The 14982-nt window shown below is 44.9% G+C and overlaps 1 protein-coding gene across 2 annotated transcripts; it reads right to left on the bottom strand.

The window, feature by feature from the left end:
* Window positions 1-9265: 9265 nt before the first annotated feature.
* On the bottom strand, window positions 9266-12678 carry LOC125713484 (pleckstrin homology-like domain family A member 3). Of its 2 annotated transcripts, XM_048984657.1 has the most exons (3): window positions 12328-12678; window positions 11671-12062; window positions 9266-10457 (listed from the first exon to the last, which is right to left on the bottom strand). In XM_048984657.1, exon 2 carries the CDS (start codon window positions 12054-12056, stop codon window positions 11685-11687), a length of 372 nt encoding a protein of 123 aa, XP_048840614.1. In that variant the 5' UTR covers window positions 12057-12062; window positions 12328-12678; the 3' UTR covers window positions 9266-10457; window positions 11671-11684. The 2 variants fall into 2 exon arrangements, with proteins under 2 accessions (XP_048840614.1, XP_048840613.1); XM_048984656.1 differs by having other exon boundaries at window positions 11671-12673.
* Between the last annotated feature and the right edge of the window lie 2304 nt (window positions 12679-14982).

Genomic DNA, 14982 nt, shown 5'->3' with positions numbered 1-14982 from the left:
CAGTTGCCACTCGCTCTCTGTTCCCCAATGCATTCCATTCTCCTTTCCGACCCCGGCCAGATTTCGAGAGGCACCCCCCCCCGCCCCCACCACCCCTGCAAGCATAGCAACCTGACACAAAAAACCTGAAAGTGCTTCAAAACAAGCAGATGGGCAGCTCTGACCAATATGCAGCAGTCTTGTGTAACAGTACAATGAACATACAGCTCAGGGCCGGTTGGCTCTTTGGGCTAGCACTCTATACTGTAGGTATATGTGATCGGAAGGTTGTTGTTTCAAATCCACATTTGACTGTTGGACCCTGACCCCCCCGGCTTCCCCAGGTACTAGCCGAACCTGCTCTCAAAAGAAAATTAATAAAAAAAATTTCGGATAAAAGCACCTGCTGCATAGTATGAATGTATGAGCATCATCCTGTTCAAAGAACCGGAAACATTGTCACCCATCCTCCGCTTTGAACCTGAAATGTCTCCCTCAGGTGTCCAAAGACAATCATACTTCAGACCAAGGTCCTGCTGTTTTTATGTCTAACTAATCTGTCCAGGTAACAAAAAAAAAAAACGTGTCTAGAAAGAACAACTGGTGGGATGGTGGAAACCGTGCTTTTGAGAAATCATCATCAAATAAACAACGACCCCAGATTAAGTCAAGGAGGGTAATTCTACATGCTTTGTGGGAGCTTTGGCCCTAATCTTATGTCCAAACATGTTAGGGGAAGCATGCTGTTGTACCCTTGATAATGGTGCCAGAGAGCCGTCTTAGCCTTTAGCAAAACAATTAAAAATCGTTTCGCTTTTCTATGTAAAAAGCAAGAGAAGGGAATGAAGAAAAAGTGTTTTTAATTCTGAGAGTCACTCTTGTCGCCGCGTCATAATCTCTGCGCTGTAACCGAACACAGGGAGGGTGCGGGGCCAGCTTTCTCCATAAATCACAGATTGGGGGGGGGGGTCCGGAGGGGGGGGGGGGGTAATTGTCTGCAGACTTTTAAAGGTCAGGGTGCCGCTGTGTGCGGGTTATAAATCTAAGGCGATGGCAGTCAGGCAGCAGGCGGTGGCTTCTGCTCTCAGCACTGCTGGTCAGGTCTTTATTTAACGCTCTTTTGATGCCTACGGGGTTTGACGGGAAGGAGGGAGTCCCTCACGCTGCTACCCGGCCCACGGAAGCTTCTGGACCATGCCCGTCGAGGGCAGAGAGGCGGAGGGCCGGGCTGGATGTATTTACTGGAAAAAATGGTGGCCACAATGTTAATGTGACATTGTAAAAATGCTGCCAAGTGGAAGGGGGCAATCGGAGAGCTTTGTGAGAACAAAAACCTGTGACTATTTATGAGTCTTTTGCCAGGGAATGTGGGAATCAAGGCATTGTGCCGATTCACGGAATATTCTTAACATAATGTTCCGGGGGTGCAGAACCCTGCGCTCAGACCCCCCAGCTTCACCCTCACCTCTCACCTGTGTATGTGTGTGTGTCTTAAAAAGCAGAGCAAGATGGGATGTGTGACAAGTAACACATTCCAATGTACCTGTACTCACACTTGAGCAAATGGCAAAAAATATAATAATTTAATGTAACGTCATGTTTGGACATTTCAGTTTTGACACTCTGAACATTGTGGGGAGGGGGCTTAGAAGGTGGGATGCCACTGTGTGTGTGTGGTCCAGATATAACTTGTTTTAACCCCAAGATGGTGAAGCTCGTATAGAGCTCCACATGTACCTTAACTAGCACTGATTTCATGACTATTTCATGAATAACACTTGTGATTTGTGTGCTTCTCTTTGATAACAGCTAGATATCTACTTTTTACAGGGTTAGATACTTCACTTGTATACTGACATTAAGTACCTATTTGACATACAAACAACACATTCCTTTGATGTTGGTACAGTAAATAAGACAAGGAGACAACTGATGTTGTTCTGTGAGCCTATTAAAATCCACTGGGGTGTTCCTGATATGTTAATGGCTGCAGTTTGCAAGGAAGTACATCTCAGATTCACTCCTTATTAGGGCGTCTGGCAGCTACGCGTGATGGGATTCCCTGCAGAAACACCACCGGATTCCCACACAGGCAGCTACACTGCAGACAGCCATGCTACAGGCCATATGGAGCTGAAGCCTTCAGAGAAATCGCCTCTTGTCAAATCATCCATAAATTACTCAAGAGGCAGAGAGAGCGGGCCTGCACGCGATAGGTCTGCCGCAAACGACTGTGGCTCCACCCCCACCGAGAGTCTGCCAGGCAACACACTGGCCACAGATCTGGGCACTGAGGGTCCCTGCTGCACTCCAGCGGGACAAAGGAATGCAAGTGTGTTGGGGGGGGGGGGGATTATTCAGGATTAATGGGCCCCTCTGCAATCCCGGCTATTCTGGGAAACCGCAGAAAACAGCCCATTTGCTTTTATTTTTAAATGACTGGCGCACATGCCTGGATAACAGGGGATAAGAGGAGATAACACCTTCAAGCGCACACACACACAAGTGGCCTAAGCCTAACCCTAACCCTAAGCCTAGCCCTAAGCCTAACCCTAAGCCTAACCCCCGAAACTCGGACGCCCAAGCAGACCGTCACTGAGCTGGTCACAGACAGAGGGCAGGTGGATATGCTTCTTTCATATCAAGCAGTAGGCATCAGTAAAACCGTGTTAAACCTGCATAAAAAATATATATATTTTTAGAACCATGGTTATTTAATTTTGATCTCACCTGAACGGATGTATGATGAGAACGCAGGGTCAGACAGTCCCTGGAGCAACTGGGGGTTAAGGAACCCAAGGGTGATTCAGCATTGTCAGGCATGGGATTTGAACTGGAAACCTTCTGATCACAAACATAGCACTGGGCTAACGCTGCCCTCATTGTACGTTGCTCGAAGTGAACAGTCAACCTTAAACGCTCAGCATAACATGTCAGTATTCAATGTTAAAAAGTGAAAAAAATCGCATTTGAGCTTTAACCTGACCTCCTTATAACGGATATATTTATTCCAGGTATACTGACTCATAAACTACAGGAGCATCCAGGAGCAGTTTGGTTTTAAGGGCTTGATGGTGATATGAATCCTTCACAGTCCTGGGGATTTGAACTCTTGGCCTTCCAGACCTCGATGTAGGTTCCTACCCCACTGAGCTAAACACATCCGACACCAGTGAGGAATAAAACAATGGATAAGATGTAAATTAGGGCACTTCTACCTTCAGTGTTCCCAAGAAACACAGTCTGAAACAGCTTCCCAAAGCAAGGTTTTTGTTTTTAACGTCCTTGCCAGTAATCTGTAAACCATTACGTGTAGTTGGCTATTTCAAGCTGTCTTCGGGATTTCTCTGTTATAAATGTTGTTTTCTGCTCTCCGTTCAACAGGCCCTTCCTGGTTTGTTTTTATAGCCTTGTGTTGGTATAACTGAGTGTAAACAAGGCTTGGGTCCCTGCTTTTTCTGGGCTTTTATTGGAGCAGGGATTGAGTTCTGAAAGTGCTCCATTGGAGCCTGGCACACATTTTTACAGACTTGGTGTATATGTAAGATTGTTTATCAATAATTTTTTTTTGTTCCGCGCATAGTTTTTGGAACCAGTTGCATTATTATTAATTATATATCTCTCTGTATGACTTGGTTGATTAAACTTAAATGCTTCTGAATTGAACAGAAATAAGTTAATCTCAATCACATGCAGCATTTGGTGATATTGAGTGATAGTTCGCCCCCTGCTGCCCAGATTAATATATCCCATTGTACAAACTGGGGAGCCCATTGGTAACTTGGTTCTGGTCATCCTCTCTTTACAGAATTCATAAGGAGCTGAATCTGTGAATAGGGCGTTTCAGGGTCACAGCTCACGTCTCGGAGGCCCATCAAGCAGATCTAAGCGGTAAACCTGACCTGGATTAACAAATAACATAACAACAGCAAGTCAGCAGGCCTTCTGGGGAGTTTTCACAGTGGGCAGGCCTGGCTCCGTCACACCAGTCTGTCACAGGCGCTTGGAATGTCCCTGTTTTGTGATAAACGTCCGTGTTTGGAGATAAATCTTGTGTCTGGAGCCTGGTTGGTTTGAGCCTGCTTGCTAAAAGTCCCCTTACACCCCAAAGTGAGGTACGACGGCCAGGGAAAGTCGCAGAGTCTCCTGCTTTGATAGAAGTTCTTCATCTTCAGATATCTCACCACCTGGTAGATCAATGGATTGTAAGAACAACTACATTTAATTTAGCAGACCATCGGATAAAATTTGATTTACATTTCAAGCTAGGATGTTAGCAGTGAATTCCTTTGTTTCAGTAGTAGGACTCTCAACGGCACAGGAGAACGAGCTGCCATCATCATCATGGGGCTAAAGCTGATAAGGGCTCATTTTGGTTCATTTGATGAGCAGCATCACAGACTCATCATGGCTGGGCGGAGCTCAGGACCACAGGGTGTCGCACCGGGACACAGCACCCCCTATCAGTCAGTTTCATTTTAGCCACCCTTACATTTTACTTACCTATATCCAAAAGTGACGGAATATTTATTTTAAGAAAGCAGGGAGGGCCATGTTCAGGGGCCCAATTGTGACATCACTCTTATTTGACCCAAGAGCATGTGACTCACAACCATGTTTTCTTACCCCTCAGAGTCATAAAGCTGTAAAGTTACTGAAAACCTGGCCTTGAAGATTTCAGCCTAATTCATCTCTGCTGAGACCTAAATGAGACGGATCGATTTAAATGTGTCAGCTGTTTGACAGACTCGCCTGGACCCCCAGGCACCTTAATTTCCCAAGTAACGTTTATTTCCCAGGGTCTCGCCGCCCTAAAGCCTCGAATGAAGCACTAAATCCAAAACACTTCCTTTAAGAAAAGGTCCCAAAAATGGCGAACTGTGAATATCTATCTATGGGCAGAACTGTATGCTGCGGAAAGCGGGCAGTGTGAATAGTTACGCACCCTGCCTGGCTGTGTCTGCTCGACGCCCCGGTGTGCAACGTAAACCCCAAGGTGCATGACGCCTGTTTAATCTGGCTAACTTAAGGAGCCGTGGACTCTGCCTGAGTGGGGGGGGGGGGGGTGGGGGGGCATTATAAACCCCCAGCTAAGCATCCCTCTGACTTTGCCCTGCCTCACCCTTTCTTACAGCGGGGCCATGCATACAATCCTTCTGTGGTTGGGGGTGGGTTTTTTATTTCTGGGGCCCCATTCAAAAAAAGTCACCCCCCTGTCCCACCCCCAGACATTTCAAAAATTAAATAGCTGGTGGGTAGAGTCAGAAGATGGTAGCTAGCTAGTTGGCTAGCAGAACATGCTATTTCAGTATCTCCTAAATAAGGAACACGTATATTTAATATTTCGTGTAGTGGCTGTTTGTGGCCAACAGGGGGCGTGCAAATGTCTGGTGTAGGTGGTGGTAAACACCACTGCTGTCTGGGGTTCGCTTTACGGCCCAGTGGAGCTGCCCTCCTTCGACATTAAATATTAAAAAGCAGGACTTTGGCTGTTCCGGAAAACTGGTGCTGTAAGCCTGAAAGACATTCGCAATAATCAACTTACAGGTCTGCTTAATGCTTCAGACCTCCACTATTCATTGACATCACTGGAAATATTTTAAAAAGACTGATTTTTCTACACGATGTTTGGATTACTTTTGCTGTGTACATCTGTTACCCGTTACCAAATGAAATAGCAAACTCAATGTTTTATCTCCTATTCATTTTCATTGATTATTATTTATTCGATATAAATGATTTTATGTCCACAAGCTATTTACAGAATGATTATATATTTTGGTTGAGATGCATTTATTATATTTTAACAAAGTCATACTAAGCAGCGCACCGTGCCCTGTCAGGACCTCTCTGCCTTCTCCCCTCTGATTGGGAATCCCCCCTCCCTGTGAATCCCCCCTCCCTGTGACAGTGGCTGAAATAAGACTGAGGCATAGGAGATCGAACCTGTAGAGCAGTTGTCTCCAACTCCGGTCCTGGAGAGCTACTGTCCAGTAGGTTTTCTATCCTACCCGGCTTTTGATGAGCCACACCTGTTCCTGGTATTTGCCTGAGAGCAGGTGTGGCTCATCATAAGCCAGGTATGATAGAAAATCTACTGGGTCGTAGGTCTCCAGGACCGGAGTTGGAGACCCCTGCTGTAGACTGAGGTCATGAGGGCAGCAGTCCTGCTCGCCATTGCTGCATCCTGCCTTGCAGTAAAACCAAACTCTGCCCAAACTCACGTGTTTACAGACGTTCCTTACGAAAGCACATCAATTTTTTAACGCTTAGCTAATCTTCAATTTGGAGTCTCTTAAATGGTTGTTGTGAGTCTGTTTGAAGTCTGAAATATGGTCTGTATTCATTTCTTTTGCGCAGCATAAATGTGCGGCACAGGGGAGCCACTAGATATTTTGGACCCCATGAAAGCATATCATGTTCAGTTCCCAATTCAGACCAATCCAATTATGTTACAAATTTTTTAGGGCCCCTGTCACTCAGGGGTGCTAAAATTGTCCCCCCACCCCCATAGCACCCCGATGCAGCATCCCGAGGAAGTCAGATGTTCCACCCAAATGTTCAGCGCTGATAAACTTCCAGACTGGGGTCCGCACTCCGTCCCTCAGACCCTTCCCCTTCCTGACTCTCCACATCTCTGAGCGCTGCTTTCCATACAGATCCTCTGTGTAGGTTCTGATAATAGGGTTTCAGGTCTTGTTAAATACATCTGCTAGGTTCTGGAATACAGTTCTGCTCTCAGAAAACCATGTTTATCTTTCTCTTTAACGCCTCAGATGTTCACGCCATTTTTTTTCTGGGGACCTTTTTTTATTATTTCGGAAATTCCACGGTCATCTACTCAACCTCAGCTGAACAGACCTTGGAACTCAAGCTCGGTCGATTGCTCAATCCAGCCACCGCAGAACACCCATCCATTCCAGCATTTCCGTGGGAGGCTTTTAAACTTCATTCTGAGAAAAAGACCGTCTGTGGCCCCAGTTCCTCCCAGTAGATCATGCTTTCTGGACCGTGTGGGTGGCCAGCAGATGATCATCACACGTTATCCGAGAGGGCTGTCCAGTCCATTGATGGTGAGAGAGGGGCAGAGATGCAGAACTTGAGGAATTAGGAGGAACCCTGTTTCCTTCAGAGATGTTTACACAAGGTGTTGCTCCCACATCCTCACACACACACACACACACACACACACACACATATTCTCCCACTCCATCCCGTAATGCACCACCACCAAGATCTGCATGAACGTTTCTTCATCCTGGACGGTTGGGGCCGAAACACATTGCTGACATTTCTCCATGTGTCCATAGCATGCTCCCCCCACGCCCCTGCAACGGCATCACATTTTGCCCCTCCAGTTTCAGGCTAAAGAAAGCAAAGAGCGCGATATGGAGCCCAGGGCGTCTCGAGCCCCACCCTCCAGGCCTCCCGTCCCACGCCTGGCCTACACTCTAACCTCTTATGATATTTCCCAGTTTACAAGTCATGAAATTCCCTGCATCTGCCGACACTGAATTCCGAATATGTTTTCATCCTCTACTTCCAGGCAGCCCCGTCGCCGGAGGGGAGGGCTTTGCCGTTACTTCATCGCTCGACTCTGAACGGTGCTTTGTTGCCTACTCTCCAACCGGGGGGTGGTGATGGCGACGGTGGGGGCTTGGGCGTTCCAGGCAGCACACAATTAGCTCATTATGAGCAGGCTGTGGGGCAGGGGCCAGAGAAGGACTGAGAAGGGTGGGGCCGTCGTCCAGCCCACGCCATCAAGAAGAGGCCACAGCGATGAGGGGATTCACGGGCAAAGGTGAGATCTCCGATGCTCTGTGCCTTCAGTCATGACCACCAACGGATCACGACATCAGCACAGGATGATACAGGCCAGAGAGGAGAGCCAAATACAAGCAGACCAGGCACATCTGTGGGAGTCTACCCAATTATTCAGCCCTGAATAGGCAACCACAAACGTCAGCATGCTATTAAGAGGGGTTCTCACATGACACCATAATATCCCAATTTGCGTTCTAAAAGGTTGCAATAAAAAGCTGGAAACCACGAGAAACCAGAGCATGCAAGTACAATCTAGTCGCCATTACTAAGAGGATGCATGAAAGCATCTTAAGCTGGCTTGAGGCAGTTTTCAGGAGGAACATCTGTAAATGACTTCTGTAGAACCTGAAAATGATAAGGTTCGAAGCCAGCACCATCAGACACATGGCATGTATGTAAATACTGCGAAGACGTTAATGAATTCATTGTGAGATGATGAACTGATTCATTGAGGTATTTTGTTGGTTATTCGGATTATAACCATTGGCCAGAAGCAGGAAACCAGGAACTAAACTCTAAATGGAAAAGACGATCATTTCATAAGACAGATAAAACTACCTAACCTGACTGTGCATTTTTGATACAATATTTGATTGACCATATCTTCTTAGTAGATGTTGCATCAACATGACACATACAGCACTGTGCAGAAGTCTTAGGCAGTCGAAAGAAATGTTTAAAGTTATTTGTCTGGGTGGTAAGTGCACTTTTGCTCGGAACAAAAAAAACCCAATTTAGCATTAGAGCTTGTAAAAATCAAGAGGAACACAAGGAAAACTAGCGAGAACCTCTCCGTTCTCCAAAAAGTTACTGATATCGAGATGGATGGTTAGATGAACAGCGCTTCAGTTCCCAAAACTCTCCTCAGGGGCGCCCCAGCCATCCCATGTATTTATTACATTTCACCACCAGCTCATCTAATTATTTAATTTAATCAGTTTAGAAAAGTGAATGAGATACTGATTAGCTAAAGGAGGTGCGCTGGTGGTCGAGTCAAAAAGCACACGGGTGTGTTGGGCGGCTGCTGGAAACACTGGGGTGACTTTAGCAGAAGGTTTTGAAATGTTTAAGCCGACACACTTTGTCAGGCATAATATCAGTTTTGCACCAACATGAAGATCATTCAAACATCACTTTCTCTGCCTGCCCATGACTTTTGCGCTGTACTATATATACTCATGTTATACTCACAGTTCTAAATGTGTAGTTCTAGCAAAGCACCGGTCGCGCTTTTTTCCAATTCCCTGCTCCTCTTGGAGTTACTCACAGACCCTTCGCTGGAAATCAACCCTAAACAGTAGTTTCAGAAGGATGACGCATCACGAATGGGAATCATGGTTTGCCGGCTACTGTTCACTGAAATGTCAGCTTGTCACGGATAATATCTTATGCGTAGTAAGTGCAGGAGGGTTAATACATCATTGAAAACAGGAGAAATAAGCAGACCAGCACTGACGGCACATTAAAGGTAAAAAGTATCATTTAAAAAAACAAGAGCAAGAAATACACTTTGACAACTTCCAAACGAGTAGCACTGTAAGACCCTTTCATCATAGATAGAGCCTCTTCTGTGGGTATGATTGTACATCCTCAATCCTGCAAGTGAACCTTCTCTCACTGTTAAACTTCAAAGGGAATCCTGTAAATTGGACAGCTATACTAGAAGCCGTGGTGACCCAAGCAGTACCTGAACACGGTTCTCCTTTAAAGACAAAAATGTAAAAATATCAATGACAACAGGTTCTTTCTTAGAGCTACATTCACCCAAAACTCTGGTGAGCGTGAGATGACTGTATCATCTCCTCCTGCTCAATTACCTTCTGGGGTTTGATTGGGTTGCTTGTGTAGACATTACATTATGGTCTTTGACACAGATATTTCCCTATCTGCGCATCTGTCGGACACTTTTCATGGGTGCGACTCGCAGCAAATTAATTAAATATTTGACCATGACCCGGACGGAATCCCAGGAAATTCCAAGTGATCCGATTTTCCGTTCTGAGAAAGACCACAGGTGCTTTTTTCGCCAAGGAGCCCTTGAGCTGAAAGGCCGTCCTTCTCTGGTTTCCCTCCCTGAGCCAAAGGGTCTCGCTCATGCCAATAAAAACGTGGAGTGACTCACTGCTTCGGCCTGCCCCGCCTCCCTGCCGCTAACTGCTCACATCGCCCGCAATGTCCGAGGGCTTGATTGTCATTAAATATGTAAAATAAAACAAGAAAGATGTCAAAAGGATAACATAAAAGAACAATTCTCAGGTGTAAGATGGGAGGTTCGGGATTCTTAAACGCAAAATGGTCGCATTCTGCTGTGCTGTGTGTGAGATGAAGAAACTCAAAATACTCCAGTTTTCAGCCAGGATGAAAGGAATCCCATGTGGTCTGTGATGCCAGTCAGCCAAGAATGTGGACTTGATGCCACAGGTACCCGCCTCTCCGTGATGGGGTGTTTCTACATCCGTGGTTTGCCCGCGTCAGCGTGAGCGTTTATGACAGGGTCAGATACTGGAAAGGGTTCTAGCCTTTGGTTCTGCGTGATTTCACATGATTTCAGGGAAGATCCTGTGGACACCCCAGCCGTCTGTGTTCTTAAGGTCCTAGGCAGTAAGGTGCTGAAGAACACAAGATCGCCTGCTGTTCCAGCCCTGCAATGTGTCCTGCGAGATGACAGGAATTAGTATCAGTGCACTGGAGACTGGGAAAGGAAATCCTCATTAATGCCATTCGAGAAGATCTGGCCCAGAAAACAGTACTTTGCAGAGTGGATTAGCTGTTAGAGGTTAGCAGCCTTTGGAAAATACCACATACAATATAACTGTAGCAAAAAAAAACCTGCATTAAATCTCCCCACAAACATAGAGGCTTACACAGTTTTACTAGGTACCTTTGATTATCACCCTAAACAAAGACAAGGTACACCTGGTCCTGAGCCTCTAAATGCAGTGCCTCAAACGCATTGTACCTCGTCCTTGTTTGGGGTGACAATTGTTACAGCTGGAGATTAAGAGACCATGCAGAATAAAAGCACAGCACAGGGAACAAGCTGTGTAGCCTCTTTCCCAGTGCTTAATAAGAAAAATAACTAATGGTTTTTATCACCCATTGTTTCCATCTTCAGGCCACTAATCCAGTGCAGTACTGGCCAAATTATACCCACACAGACCTACATATTTATGAGGAGGAACACGTAGGCCTAAATTAAAAATTGATTGCGTGGATAATCTTTTATATTTCAAAAAAGAAAGACAAAAGTTAACAAAACGCATATATTATGTAGAGACTATTTGTGTCCTCATTCGGTATTTTAGTTGGCCACATTTGGCAGGCTGACATCTATATTGCCTGACCAATCTATGATCGTAAGCCTTACATCTGAGCGCAAAGACGGTTACAGTGCCGTCCTTGTCCCTTGTAACGCCCCTACCCTCGCAGCGAGACGCCGTTTGGGGTTATTTTAAATTGCTTTATGAGATTGCATGTGGATTTCATAAAGAAAGACTTTTTTTAAGTCTGAACGGCACCATGGAGCAATTGCTACCGCCGTGTAAATGAGAAGCAGATGTTGTTTTGGAGACCAGCTTCGCAATCTAAACCAAGGAAGTGTAGGCAATGTGAAAGCTGTAATTTTAGGGCAAGGCAAAAACATCAAGCTTTGCGATTCAAAATTTCCCAATAAAATGTTTTCACCTAAAAACACAAAGCGCTTCAACCAGAGGTTATGTTGATGCGCTCTTTTTAAAGAAATGTGCAACCTTGTCAAAAAGGTGCCTGATTTTAAAAATACCGGTAACAGAAACTGCGGGTTTAGCGTGTGATCCTGCGATATTGACATGTTGCTCGGGCATCATACAGGTGTCAGAGCCATCATACCTTCCAGGCCGCCATCAGCAGCCGCCCTCCTCGGCGCTGCCCGGGTGCGCACGGTGCCGCACGGCCAGTAGGTTCTTGAAGCGCACGAGTGCCAGCGCGATCTCGGCATTCCAAGCGGTGCCATCCTGCCGGCACCTGAAGTCGATCTCCCGGCCGCCGGCCATCACGATGGTGAAGTAGATGAGTCCCCGTTTGTGCTCCACGCAGTCTACGGCGGCCATGCGCTCGAAGCGCAGCTCCTTGGCGGCGGCGCTGAAGCCGAGTGTCCCGTCGCTGGCGCGCCGGCGGCCGTGAAGGCGCAGCCCGTCCTCCGTCAGGACGCAGCGCTTGGTCTTCCAGAGCTGCAGTAGCCCGTTGCTCCTCTTCTCCAGCACTCCCTCCTTCATCACTTTCTGTGAATTCATTGTTTAGGGACCGGCACCCCGCTTCCCTCCTCCTAAATTACCGTACCCCTATATTCCTCCTGTCCTTTTTATTATTATAAACCAGTCAAAAATAGATCTATTTGAGTTTTATTACATCTTACAATCGAGTTGCAAAATTTAAAGTTTTTTATCCGCTTTCTAAACACTTGAAGCGGTTAATGATTATAATGCCGAGGGGCAGGATTTGTCTAAACTTTACGTATTTTTGTTCAGTTTCATTTATTTCATTTACCTTAATACCCAGCTAGTTTTTCCCGGACCCTGTGTCGGAAGGCGTAATCCCGGTGCCGTTTCCAGCTGCGCTCCTCTGGATGTGTCCGCTCCTGCCGGAGCCCTGCCGCCCCGCCGTCAGCCCAGCCCCGGCACATGATGTCATGGCTGACCGCTGCGTTTAACCCGTCTCAGCCTTACTCTCACTTACTCACTTACTCGCTGAGACTCATTGACGAAAAGCGCATTTCATGCAGGCTTTTTAAACAGAATCTGGGTGTGAAGTGAGCGCTTATTTGAACTTGCTAGCTGTTCTAACCCTCCTAACATTTTTTTTGTTCCAGTAACGCTTACTGAACGTTACGGTTAAGGTTTAGAAATGTTCAGTGTCAAGTTTTCCTGATGTTCCCGGAACGTTACTTCACTACTACAACTAAGACTGACAATATAAATGCTAATGAAGCACATGGTAGATCACGGGTTCAAGGATGGAAGATGCATTTGCTATACAAACACATAGCACTTTTACATGCATACAATAATATTTTATTATAAAACAATATTTTCGACATTAATTGCATTAATGATGTTAAGGTAAGAATTTCATCGTGCTGACATTGAATCTTTGTTATAATGTAACACGTGGAAATAATGTTCCATTAACGTCACAGTAAGAACGTTTTCTGTCAGCTTTGAAAAGATCTTCACATAATATTAGCTCAAGTTCTGGGAACAATTCCTCTTAGCTGGGAAGACAAGTAGGTTTTCTGCGCTCAACATCCTTCAGGACTGATATGTTATATCCACCTTAAATGTAGCCTACGCTTTTGTAAGCTGTTTTTTAGATAAGAAGGACGCGTTCATTTATTTAATAATTAACAATTTTGTTATAATATCCTTACCTATATAATGATACATAGGCATGTAGTTATAACGAATTTTGTCACGGAAGAAATCCATCACTCCATCCATTCATCTCCCATAACCACGTATCCAATAGTAATTCATGGTCAACCTAGGGCACGATTTCTCAACCTTTGCAACATCCTCCCCGGGTATTCAGCCCTTCTTATGGGCCAAGAAGGGTGTCACCTTTGGTAAATCTCACCTCGTCAGCAAATATTTTATCAGGCCAATTTTTCACAGTAATCGATTTTATCGAATTAAATCTATCACGATATAATCAAAGTCATTTTTTTCTTTACTTCGTGGCTCCATTTTTACTTGAAAATGTGCTGGCATATTTTTCTATAACTGCCTCTGTGGCGTCCAAGGGAAAGGGGCTGTCACCCGTCCCATAATGAAAAATAAAATCTTGTGTCCCATTTTATATGAGGATACATGGAATATGTCATTTATAACCTGAGCCACGCGTTATTGACTTTGGAAATAAAGCAAAACATCCAGAAGCGACTCATGGAAAGACCAGAAGAGCTGGGGGCAGGAATCACACAGCAGCCCTGGAGGTGTCACCTGATAAAGCATTATATTTGTTGGTTTTGAAAATCCGGAAAACACAACGAAAAATGCAACTTTGGAGCATATATCAAGGTGTGTAATGTCGATAAAAACAGGCAAAAAAAGAATATAACAACGTTAAGTGTGGGCAGTGGTGGCTTGTTTGTTCACTTTAAAAGGTCACGTGACACAGTGTTCACCGTAAGTGTGTATTAGTCTATTTTAGCAGGTCGTGCAACTGATTGAATGAATTTGATGGTGTGTTAGGGCAGCTGTGTTGAGACCAGTAAGTAAATATAAATGTCTGGTATTACTTTAAAAATGTTTTTATTTCCTTGATGTGAATTTTCCCCGATAATTGCCTGTATATTAAAATGTCCGCGGCCGCGTGTCTCCTTTGGCTCTCACGCGCATTTCCTTGTCTGTGCCAAAGCGGAGCGCGGAGGGTGATCATTTCTTTTGCTTTTTACTTCAGCTTTACTGACTCATAAGGTCATAGCAAATAACAGTACACAGATTCATCTGACCCTGACATGAGAAAGTTACATAGAGTTTAAAATAGGCTACTTAGTGTTTCGCGTGACTCATTCTCTGCTGTATAATTTACACAGCAATAATACTGTGCAATTCACTGCATGTCATGTCCTTTGGATTTTCAGTAACTGCCCAACCAAATCTGTCCCAAAAACGACCTGGAAAATGCCCGTCAGTAGTTTTATGAGGCGATTCACCGTATATTAGTATATAGACCTATTGGTAACCGTTATTTATTGTCACGTTCTTATAAAATCTTTGTTCATTTATTAATGTTTATCCATTGTAAAAATAAATAAATTTCAATGCATCTTTCATTTTTGAGTTTGGAGCGCAACTCAGATTTTTGGTTAAAAATGTTTGGTTCGGATAAATGATCTTTTCCCATATCAATAAAACTTCACGTCTTTATTGTCTTTTGTTTGGATGATTTATCTTTCAGGTGTGTAAAAATTTTCCTCAAAACTCAAAAATCTACTGCAGTAAGTTGCCTAGAAATTTTAATTTGTATCCCTGCAAAGAGAAGTTATGGTTCTTTTACAAGCATCAGTCTTGCGAATTCACTGTCATTGCTTTGTCAGCCAGACCTTCGGATCAAACTATAGACAATCCCTCACGATTACCGAGCTGCCAGAGTCACGAATCTCCTTGAGATTCCGATACCTTAAGACCACGGGAGTCTGTT

The sequence above is a fragment of the Brienomyrus brachyistius genome, chromosome 18, assembly GCF_023856365.1.
Source record: "Brienomyrus brachyistius isolate T26 chromosome 18, BBRACH_0.4, whole genome shotgun sequence".
In the NCBI taxonomy this organism is placed as follows: domain Eukaryota; kingdom Metazoa; phylum Chordata; class Actinopteri; order Osteoglossiformes; family Mormyridae; genus Brienomyrus; species Brienomyrus brachyistius.
The sequence above is the reverse complement of the archived record's forward strand: the minus strand, read 5'-3'. Positions and strand labels throughout refer to the sequence as shown.

What these genes read in the sequence shown, in the direction of transcription:
- LOC125713484 (XM_048984656.1), bottom strand. Translation starts at nt 12,074, where the DNA reads ATGAATTCACAGAAAGTGATGAAGGAGGGAGTGCTGGAGAAGAGGAGC.